This window comes from Verticillium dahliae, genomic scaffold (genome assembly GCF_000150675.1).
Source record: "Verticillium dahliae VdLs.17 supercont1.31 genomic scaffold, whole genome shotgun sequence".
Taxonomy (NCBI): Eukaryota; Fungi; Ascomycota; class Sordariomycetes; order Glomerellales; family Plectosphaerellaceae; genus Verticillium; species Verticillium dahliae.
In genome coordinates this window covers 12,592-22,868 of record NW_009276920.1, presented here as the reverse complement: position 1 = coordinate 22,868, position 10,277 = coordinate 12,592, and the positions used below count along the sequence as shown (strand labels likewise).

The 10,277-nt window shown below is 52.6% G+C and overlaps 2 protein-coding genes across 2 annotated transcripts in view; both read left to right on the top strand.

Annotated features, from left to right (window-relative positions):
• Positions 1-305, top strand: part of VDAG_10040 (TTL domain-containing protein) — a gene marked incomplete at both ends in the record, with an annotated part of 2,774 nt that extends 2,469 nt beyond the window's left edge. Inside the window, one exon of the mRNA XM_009651304.1 lies at positions 68-305. Within this exon, the coding sequence (XP_009649599.1) occupies positions 68-305 (238 nt within the window). The remainder of the gene's footprint in view (positions 1-67) is intronic.
• A 3,607-nt stretch (positions 306-3,912) lies between these two features.
• Positions 3,913-8,351, top strand: VDAG_10039 (plasma membrane calcium-transporting ATPase; the record flags this gene model as incomplete). Its single annotated transcript, XM_009651303.1, has 5 exons — positions 3,913-3,971; positions 4,054-5,437; positions 5,488-7,451; positions 7,509-8,255; positions 8,330-8,351. 5 exons carry the CDS (start codon positions 3,913-3,915, stop codon positions 8,349-8,351), a joined length of 4,176 nt encoding a protein of 1,391 aa, XP_009649598.1.
• Positions 8,352-10,277: the final 1,926 nt, after the last annotated feature.

Sequence of the window (10,277 nt, the reverse complement as noted above, 5' to 3'; positions counted from 1 at the left end):
CCTTCGAGGGCGCCGGCGCGCGGCAATGACCGGTGCACTTTTCAGCCGCTGCCCGGCGCGTTCGAAGTGTACGGGCTCGACTTCCTCGTCCGATGCCGCGGGCGAGGCCTGGCTGCTTGAGGTCAACGCCTTTCCCGGACTTTAAGCAGAGCGGCGACGGCCGGACGGGGCAGGTCGTGGCTGGCTTCTGGCGGGGCGTCGTGCGGACGGCTGTGGCGGGGTTCTTCGGCGTCGAGACTCCCGCCGCCGGAGAGGGGGAGGGCACGATGGAACTTGTGAGGGAGGTTGATCTGGGTCGGAGGTGATCTTTGGCCCGCTCAGTCTCTGGCGCGTGTGTCTGCATGGGACATGGGGTTTGGATGGTGTTCCGGGTTATCAAAATGGTCAACTATGGGGCAAAAAGTTTTGTGTTCTTGCGTTCTGGATGAAGCACGGCGAGAGAGGCTTGCAGGCCAGGGTTAGACGGTAATGCTTCAGACTGGTGTTTTCATGCTCCCGTGTCACAGCTCGCGACACTCGCGTGCGATCATAGGACTGTCACGTTTGATCATGTCTTGTGACTGAGTGTGGTGAAGCACCCCGCATGACGCTTCGTGAACTTACATTGGGTGGCTTGGCTTGCGGACATGCAACTGAGGGTCTCACGCAGTTGAAACTGTCGAGAGCCTCGTGACAATAGCATGATATGCTGCGCATGTGGTCTGAACATGGCTACTGGATGGGGCTGTGTCCATCCTGCCGATGGCCCCCTCGAAGGAAGCAGCTGTGCGGACCACTGGACAACTTGATACAACGAACAGTGCTCTATCAGCCTCAGAGTGTCGATGGTTCTTCAATTACAAGAAGGCCATATCAATGCCTGAGATCAGCCTTCGATACTTGATCGATCGAAAGCATCCATACCTTCTCAATCGCGGGTGCTCATGACACAACGATAGGATGAGACCAGAAAATAACAGACCCTAGGAGATATCATCGGATGTCATGAAAGTACCTAGCCAGGCTTCTCCCTTGCCTTGTGCGCGAATCAAGCTCATGGGCATGGGGCCTTGGGGCATACGAGGGTCGCTACCAAAGTGGGAGCACCCCAGCACCAACGCAGCACCAAGGCGCACTCTGCATGTTGCGCATGATATCATTCCGATTGGGATCACCTCGCCCCATGGCTGTCAATTTTGTCGAACCAAAGTCTACGTCCAGAAACATGCCACGCAAGTTGTCGCTCATTTCAGACGGGCTAACCTGATCTTGAGTTTGCCTTGCAAGCTTGTACGGTCCTGATACCGACGAAAACCATCGGATCGTGTCTTCCACGGCGCACGTAGAGTTTCGTCGAGCCACTCAGCCTCCAAGACCAAATCTACAGTGCGACACACATGTTCCAAAGACGCCGATGGACACCACGATTGATATCACGACAGATGCAACCCACTGAGGCAAGCCAAACCGAGCCAAGAGCTCGGCCGGTTTCGCAATAAGGCAACCCCAAACGAGGATGGAAGCGCGGATAGGCAAAATGCAGTGCAGATCCGACAGGTTGAGACGGGCGGGAATAACACTGGGAGGCACAGACGCATTGAAGCTTTGCCGTGCTGAAGACGAGGTCCCGTTTCGTACCAAACAACCCGTCACCCTTGGACAGGGCGAGTGGCTCAGGCGCCAGAGTCGGGCGGTTTGAGGCGCTTGGTGTGAAGCGCCCGTCTTTGGGGCTAAAGGGGGCGTGGCACTCGTCTTGTTTCGCTCCATCTTTTCTGTGTGTGCTGGGCAGTTTTCGTCCCAAGGGGCTCTCAGCGAACATGATTGGAGCTGGATTCGCGGTTTGCTTCTTCTTCACGCCTGATTGATGACAGCTCACGTCGGTCCTCCCAAGGCCTCCTGAGGAGTACGTACGTAGACACGTGCCCATTGACCAATCTTGGTGTCAAATTGGCAGTTCCGAACAGCCGTTCACTCCCTTGTCTGCCGCGGTCAATTTTGCAGTGCTCGGGGGGATGGGCCAGGGGTGGAGCTTGGCATGGCACGGAGATCATGCCAAGAAACGAGATGAGCGTCCCTTGTCGGTTTGGTTGGCCAATGTTCCAAGTTCGCTGGGCCTGGTTGTTTCTAGACGGGGTGGAGATTTGTCGGCCCTGGAGGTATTGTCAACAAGGCGATTGTAATGAGACGAAGGGAGGGAGGGAGGGAGGGAGGGAGGGAGGGAGAGAGGAAGCTTGGCCATCAGATGCAAACCAAGACGGCTGGAAGAAGGCGAGAAAACCATGTCATTGTTGGCCTGACCAGGCTGGGCCAGCCCAGTGCCTGGGAGCTTCGTGTTGAGACCATTTTGCGTACTTGTACCATGTAGCTCACTCTGAACCCCCCCTGCTTGCTCGCTCGCTGGGTACCTGTACCAAGCAAGCCGAGGTGAAAAGGCTTATACTTGCACAACAAACAGGTGAATATGGTTTACAAACAGCGGTAGCCATGCGGGAACACGAGGCACCAAGGACCAACGGCAGCAGACGGAGCGCATGCCCGCCCCATCCGCCCACAGTCGCATTCCGGGGTACCTCTCGAGAAGGTCAGAAAGAGGAGCGGATAGGGCGCGTAGCTGAGGCAACTGGCGATTGGCATGATGCCCGCTCGATGTTGTGCATTTATCTCTTTGTCTTGTCGTGCCATGGTATGCCCCGCCCGGTGCTTGACGACATTGATGTCTCGAGCAGGATGGATGCGGTGGGAGACTGGCGGGCGACGGGGGAGACACGAGGCAGCACTGGAGAAGGTCCTTTGCCTGCCTGTACCTAGGTAGGTACCTAAGACCTACTAGGTAGGTACGGCAAACATGTAGGTAGGGCTCTGATGTACAGGTACAGTACAGTAAGTACAGTACAGTACAGTAGAAGTCAGTGGCCGAATAGCGATCTACCCGCGCCCCTGCATATGTCAAGCACCGAGGCCCCTGCGGCCACTACGCCCCAACAGTGCTAGCCTCCACGGCCGAGGTGCCATCAGCTCCTGCCCAAGCTGCCGTACCCCTGGCGCCTTCCTCGAATCTTCCCTAGCCCTTCCCTCGGATGGGCCCCCATTTGCCCCGTTCGCGAGAGCCGTGGCCAGTGAGAGACCCTGCCTCAGCAGTTGCACTGCCTCACTGGGGGGAGACGCGCCCAAGGAGCCTCAACGCTCATCATATCTAAGGCTTGCTAAGGGAAGGTACCTACCTAGGTACAAGAAGGTACCTTAGGTATAGGTGGGTACCTTAGGTGTGCGAGGCGTGGTCCTGAGCGTAGATACATGTACCTAGGTACCTACCTGGGTAGGTATCTCCAGAAGGCAGGCAAGCAAGGTCCAGGTAGCCACGCACCTTACCTCAAGGTCACCTACCAAGCAAGGTACCTACGTACGTAAAAAGGTAGCGAAGGCAAAGGTAAAATAATGCATGTCGCAGGAAGCAAACTTCCGCTGCTTGCTATTCTCGGCATTTGTGTTCGATGTCGTGTTTTTTTCTCCTTCTGCTGCTTTCTCCTCTTGACATCTAATCCAAAACCCCCTCCCTTGGCCCGCCGCCCCTGCTGGCTTGATCCATGTTTGTGCGCGTGTGCCTTCGACAACCGCCCTGCACCCACCGCTTCACTCTACGTTACTTGACTTCATCACACTCCTTCTCACAATCATAACCAGCAGAGCAGAAGCAGCTCGGTACCGTTCATGACGCTCGCCAACATCTGCGGACCCTTATTCACCATCCTCCATGGCACTTGAGCACCTCTCGCTGCCTCGTTCCATGCCATTCTGAACCTCACAACAACATTCTTTACTTTTACTTTTCCGATATATCTTGTATTGCTCCTCTTCGATTGTTCCTCTTCGAACTCGATCCCAGCGCACCACAGCGCACGCCTCGCACTCGTCCAACACTAATAAACCGCCATCATGGACCCCAATCGCGACGCGCAGGACCACCCTGCTCCTGCTCAGCGCAGACCTCGCGCGTATGTGTGACAAGAGCCTTGTCAACCCTCAGCTGTGGCCGTCGCGCCGTACGCAGTGCTAGTCCTACTAACGGGTGTACAGACCAACAATCACCATTGACACCACGGCCGCGACCTCGACTCCCGATGTGCCTCACGACGCGCGAGCGAATCTTGGTGCCAGTCCTACCTCCCCTCAGGAAGATGCTATCAGTCCTTCCACCGTTGTCGACCCGGCCGCTGCGCAATGGATCGCTTCACAGAACATGCTCGCCGCCCAGGACCCCCATGCCCGCCCCGAGCTCCGCGCCGAAACCTCCTTCGACAGCAGAGATAGCCGGCCCCGGAGCCCACACAACGTTTCAAGCCCCATCACTGCCAGAGGAAACGATCGCGCCTTTCTCTCCGTGCCGACGACCGCCCGTTCACGACGAAACTCTGTCGACGACGACCTGGATACCTCTCGGTCTTTCGTCTCCTCGCAAGGCGATACTCTCGCTGTGTCGGGCTCGAACGCTGAAAAGACCGGCTTCCACAGCCACCACCTCTCCAACGACAAGCTGATGAAAGACGACACTGCGCTGCAGCCGGACCAAGGGAAGGAGGGCGATTTCCAAGTCGACAACAACCCCTTCGCGTTCAGTCCTGGTCAACTGAGTAAGCTTCTCAACCCCAAGAGCCTGGCCGCCTTCTACAGAATTGGCGGCCTGGCTGGCCTTGAAAAGGGTGTCCAGAGCGATCGGAAAGCAGGCCTCAGTATCGAAGAGAACACTGTCCCTCAGCACGTCACGTATGAGCAGGCCACGAGCCACCTGGCAATCAAGTCAGACGGCAGTCACAAGGAGGATGTTTCTGCGGCCTCTGCGCGTCCTCATCCCGCCGCGGGCGGGGACGGCAGCTTTGTCGACAGGAAGCGCGTTTTCAAGGACAACCGCCTTCCGGAGAAGAAGGGCAAGAGTCTTTTGCAGCTCATGTGGATCACATACCAAGACAAGGTTCTGATGCTTTTGACTGCTGCTGCTGTCGTCTCCCTCGCCATCGGCATTTACCAATCAGTAGGCGGCGAACACAAAGAGGGCGAGTCCAGGGTCGAGTGGGTGGAGGGCGTGGCCATTGTGGCTGCCATTGTCATTGTGGTCGTTGTTGGGTCCTTGAACGACTATTCCAAGGAGCGACAGTTTGCCAAGCTCAACAAGAAGAAGCAAGACCGCGATGTCAAGGTTGTTCGTTCCGGAAAGATTATGGAAATCTCCGTATACGATATTCTGGTGGGTGACGTCGTTCACCTGGAACCAGGTGACTTGGTTCCAGTTGATGGCCTGCTCATTGAGGGCTTCAATGTCAAATGCGACGAATCTCAGGCGACCGGAGAGTCCGACATCATCAAGAAGAAGGCGGCTGCTGACGTATTTGCCGCCATTGAGAACCACGAAGATGTCAAGAAGATGGACCCCTTCATCCTCTCTGGCGCCCGTGTCATGGAAGGTGTTGGCACCTCATGGTCACCTCGACTGGTGTGAACTCTACCTACGGCCAGACGCTCATGGCACTCAACGAGGATCCCGAAGTCACACCCCTTCAGTCCAAACTGAACATCATCGCCGAGTACATCGCCAAGCTTGGAGGTGCCGCCGGTCTGCTCCTGTTCATCGTCCTCTTCATCCGGTTCCTTGTGCGGCTGCCCCGTCTCGGTAGCGACGTCACCCCGGCTGACAAGGGTCAAATGTTCCTTGAAATCTTCATCGTTGTCGTCACCATCATTGTCGTCGCTGTTCCCGAGGGACTGCCTCTCGCCGTCACACTTGCCCTGGCTTTCGCGACGAGACGAATGTTGAAGGACAACAACCTCGTCAGGCATCTCAAGGCATGCGAAGTCATGGGCAACGCGACGAACATCTGTTCTGACAAGACGGGAACGCTGACCCAAAACAAGATGCAGGTGGTGGCTGGCACGATCGGGACTACGCATCAGTTCGGCGGCCAGCGCCCTGGAAGCTCAGGCAGTGCTCTCGGCAGCTCTGCCGTCGAGCAGGGCGGTGACATCCAGATTCCCGAGTTCGTCAAGATGCTGGGTCCCGAGGTCAAGGATCTCCTTCTCAAGTCGATCGTCCTGAACTCGACTGCCTTTGAGGGCGAGGTTGATGGCGAGAAGACATTCATCGGTTTCAAGACGGAGAGTGCCCTGCTTCTGCTGGCCCAGGCTCATCTCGGCATGGGTCCGGTCAGCGAGGAGCGCGCCAACGCGCAAACCCTTCAGCTTATCCCCTTTGACTCTGGTCGCAAATGCATGGGCATTGTTATCCAACTCCCGGGTGGTGGCGCTCGACTGTTTGTCAAGGGTGCCTCCGAGATTGTCGTCGCCCAGTGCAGCGAGCTTTTCGGACAACCGTCGACCGATGCCTCGCTTGTGTCCATGACTGTCGACAACCACAAGATGGTGAACGGCCTCATTGAGAGCTACGCCTCGCGCTCCCTCCGTACGATTGGCCTTGCCTACAAAGACTTTCCCCAATGGCCCCCTCGAACCGCCCGTCGCGGTGACGCAGACAAGAACGAGATTCACTTTGAGGACCTATTCCGGAACATGGTCTTCGTCGGCATGGTAGGCATTCAGGACCCTCTGCGTGAAGGCGTCCCCGAGGCTGTCCGCACGTGCCAGGGCGCCGGTGTCTGCGTCCGCATGGTTACAGGAGACAACAAGATCACTGCTCAAGCCATCGCCAAGGAGTGCGGCATTCTGCAGCCTCACAGTGTTGTCATGGAGGGTCCAGAATTCCGCAACCTGGCAAAGTACGAACAAATGGAGATTCTCCCTCGACTTCACGTTCTCGCCCGTTCAAGCCCCGAGGACAAGCGCATCCTGGTTAAGCGCCTGAAAGAACAGGGCGAGATTGTCGCCGTCACAGGTGATGGCACGAACGATGCGCCAGCTCTCAAGACGGCAGATGTCGGATTCTCCATGGGCATCGCGGGCACCGAAGTGGCCAAGGAGGCTTCCGCAATCATTCTCATGGACGACAACTTCAACTCGATCGTCAAGGCTCTCATGTGGGGACGTGCGGTCAACGACGCCGTTAAACGTTTCCTCCAGTTCCAGCTCACGGTCAACATTACGGCCGTCGTGCTCACATTCGTTACGTCTGTCTCCAGCAACGGAGGCGAAGGTGCTGTGTCGGTCCTCACAGCGGTACAGCTGTTGTGGGTCAACCTCATCATGGATACTCTCGCTGCTCTCGCCCTGGCCACGGACCCGCCCCAGAAGAGCGTTCTCTTGAGGAAGCCCGAGAGACGCAACGCCTCGATCATCTCTACGACGATGTGGAAGATGATCATCGGCCAAGCTATCTACCAGCTCGCCATTACATTCATGCTCTTCTATGGCTACGATCATCTGGACCTTGTGAAGAATGAGATGAACCTGTCTCCAGAGAGGTTTGAAGCTCAGGTCCGTACTCTCGTGTTCAACACGTTTGTGTGGATGCAAATCTTCAACCAGTGGAAGTAAGTCCTTGATCAAACCCCACGTATCATGATATTGAGATGACTGACCGCCTCCAGCAATCGCCGCCTCGACAATCGCTTCAACATCTTTGAAGGTCTTACGCAAAATTACTTTTTCGTTGCTATCAGCTCGATTATGATCGGCGGACAGATTTTGATCATCTTTGTGGGTGGCGCTGCTTTGTCAATTGCTCCCGACAAGCAGACGGCCCTGATGTGGGGCATCGCCATTGTCCTCGGGTTTCTCTCTATTCCGTTCGGTATCGTCATCCGTCTCATCCCCGACGAGTTTGTCGAGCGCCTCATCCCGGACTACCTCAAACGCAAGTCCAAGGAGAGCGGGCCCAAGCTCACGGTGGATGACGAGGAGTTTGGCCAGTACCCAGAAGCGCTGGCGGACGTGCGGGACGAACTGACGTTCCTCAAGCGTATGAAGGGCGGACGCTTGAACAACCTCAAGTTTGCGGTCCAGCACCCTCGCGAGACGTTTGTGACGTACTCGAGAAGCCCAACGCACTCGCGGTCCAACTCGGTCATCCACCCGGCGCCGCCCGTCACACCGCCCCGACAGGCCAGCATCAGCGAGGCACCCCCGGCACCGACGCCCGAGTCACGGAGGCGCTCGCGAAGCAACCGTAGCAGGTCCAACTCGGCGCTCGGCGCGCCGACTGTCATGGCTGGCCTCATTGTCGCCGGTGTGGCAGCCAACTGGACGCCCAATGACCCCAGGAGGAACCGCTCGGACGCGGGCCTGGCGGGCGAGAGCAGAGACTGCATCTCGCGACAGACTCGACGTCGGGACACGTCAGCATTCAGGAGGAGGGGCACGAGGTGGAGTGCCCAGCGACAGCGAAGGCACAGACGGAGTCGACGAGCAGCACGGGCGGCGCACAGCACTAGAGTGTATTTTTTTATCTTAATTTTTCTTCTTTCATCCTCGGGCCCATGCCCGACTGCATCATGGCGTTGAGGCGGGACGCGGCGACGCCCCCTGTTCTGTACTTGTACGATACCTCGGGTCCTTTGGGCCCTCGCATGTTCTTCCGGCTCCTCTTGTACTGTTTTTCATTCATATTCTACGTCCAGATGGCGTGTATAGACAGTCCGGCACAATGGTGAAGACGTGAACTCATTGCATGACCGGCATGACGCTTGTGTTCTGTGTCGAGCATTTGGTTCCTCGGTTCTCGAGGACTACATGGTTAGGGGCATAAGTTTCGATACCCTCCGAGGTAACTGCGACCCCTGCCTGTGGGTCTTGGCAGGAAGGTATAAAAAGCACGTCCCTTCCTCAGGAAACTGAAATTCCTTTGTACCTTACTTTTGTTTCATTTTTTCACTTCCTAATAAGGAAGGAGCACCTTATAACGCTAGAACGCTAGCGGATTAGAACCCTCTATACTAATACCTAGCTATCCTATAGCGCTATTGCAGCCTATATAAGCTATTCGTTATAGTAAGTCTAGAGGGCAATTATAGTAGCTTCCGTAAAAATCACCTATAGAACTAGTCGACCTTAGAAAAATAAGTAATAAAGAAGTCCTCTTATTAGTTAAATATATTATAGGATCCGTAGAAGGTAGGCATATAACCTTTAAAGAGCTTATATCTTAGCTTTTTAATAGCTAATTTAGTATTTACGTTATCTATAACTACCTCCGAAAATAGGGCTTTAGTAGATATCTAGCTACCTAGAAGCCCCCTATTTTAGAGGTTAATTAGTAAAAGTAGCTTACCTAGGCTAAAGCCTATTCTAATTAGTCGGTTAATAATTAGTACTAGGTATTATAGACTAATAAGACCTAAGTAATAGGTAGTAGCTATTAGCATTTCTATATTATATATAAGCTTAACGAGGAATTAGAGAATAACTACTTTATTATAAGGGTATTATATAAATAGGGCTAGATATTTTAGGGCTCCTTCTATAATAATATTACGACCTAGTAGCTTCCGAAAGGGGAATACTATTAGAGGGTTAGGGTTACTATTTATAGAAGCTTAGGTTATAATTCTAAGACGATATAATATCGTAAAGCGTTACGTACTTATTATAATAAATATAAAATAAGACTTAGATTAATTACTATTATAAGAAAGAATATATCTATAAATATTAAATACTTATCCTTATATACTTATTATTCTATCTTTATTATATTAAGTTAATAAGTCTATATTAGATAGCTTACCTTTCTTATTATAATCCTATTACTTAGGTTATAGTATAATTAATAACTGGATTACTTTAAGAATCGTAATCTAATTATAGTTATATAAGTAATCCTATAGGTCTATATAGCGCGTCCGATCGCCTATAAAGTATCCTACCTAGTATCCTAGTAACGACCGGGCTAAGGTATTATATAATTCTCCTCCTCTAAGTTAATATCCTAGCGACCCTTACTTATAAGCGCTATACCCTAAGTAATTATATCCTTTAACTTATTCTTCCTTTATAATATTAACGAAATATCGAATTATATCGAAAAACTAAAATCCCTATCTATTTAAAAGCGATAAAAATAATTTAATTTTATTAAGCTTCGTAATTACGATATTATATTATATTCCTTCTATTAATAAAAGGGTTAGAAATATTATATAATAGAGGGCGTTAATTATTACTCTAAATACGTTTATCGTAATCGCTCTTATAATAATTCGGGGGTATTTATTAATATTTATAAATACTTATAATAATATCTCTCTCGTTTTCTTAATCCGCTAATTTATAATAATATCTTATATTACCTAAGAGCTAAGTAAGCTAGATAAGAAAGAGCTAAATAAAGAGGTATATTTAGAGGAGCTATAGTCTTAAAT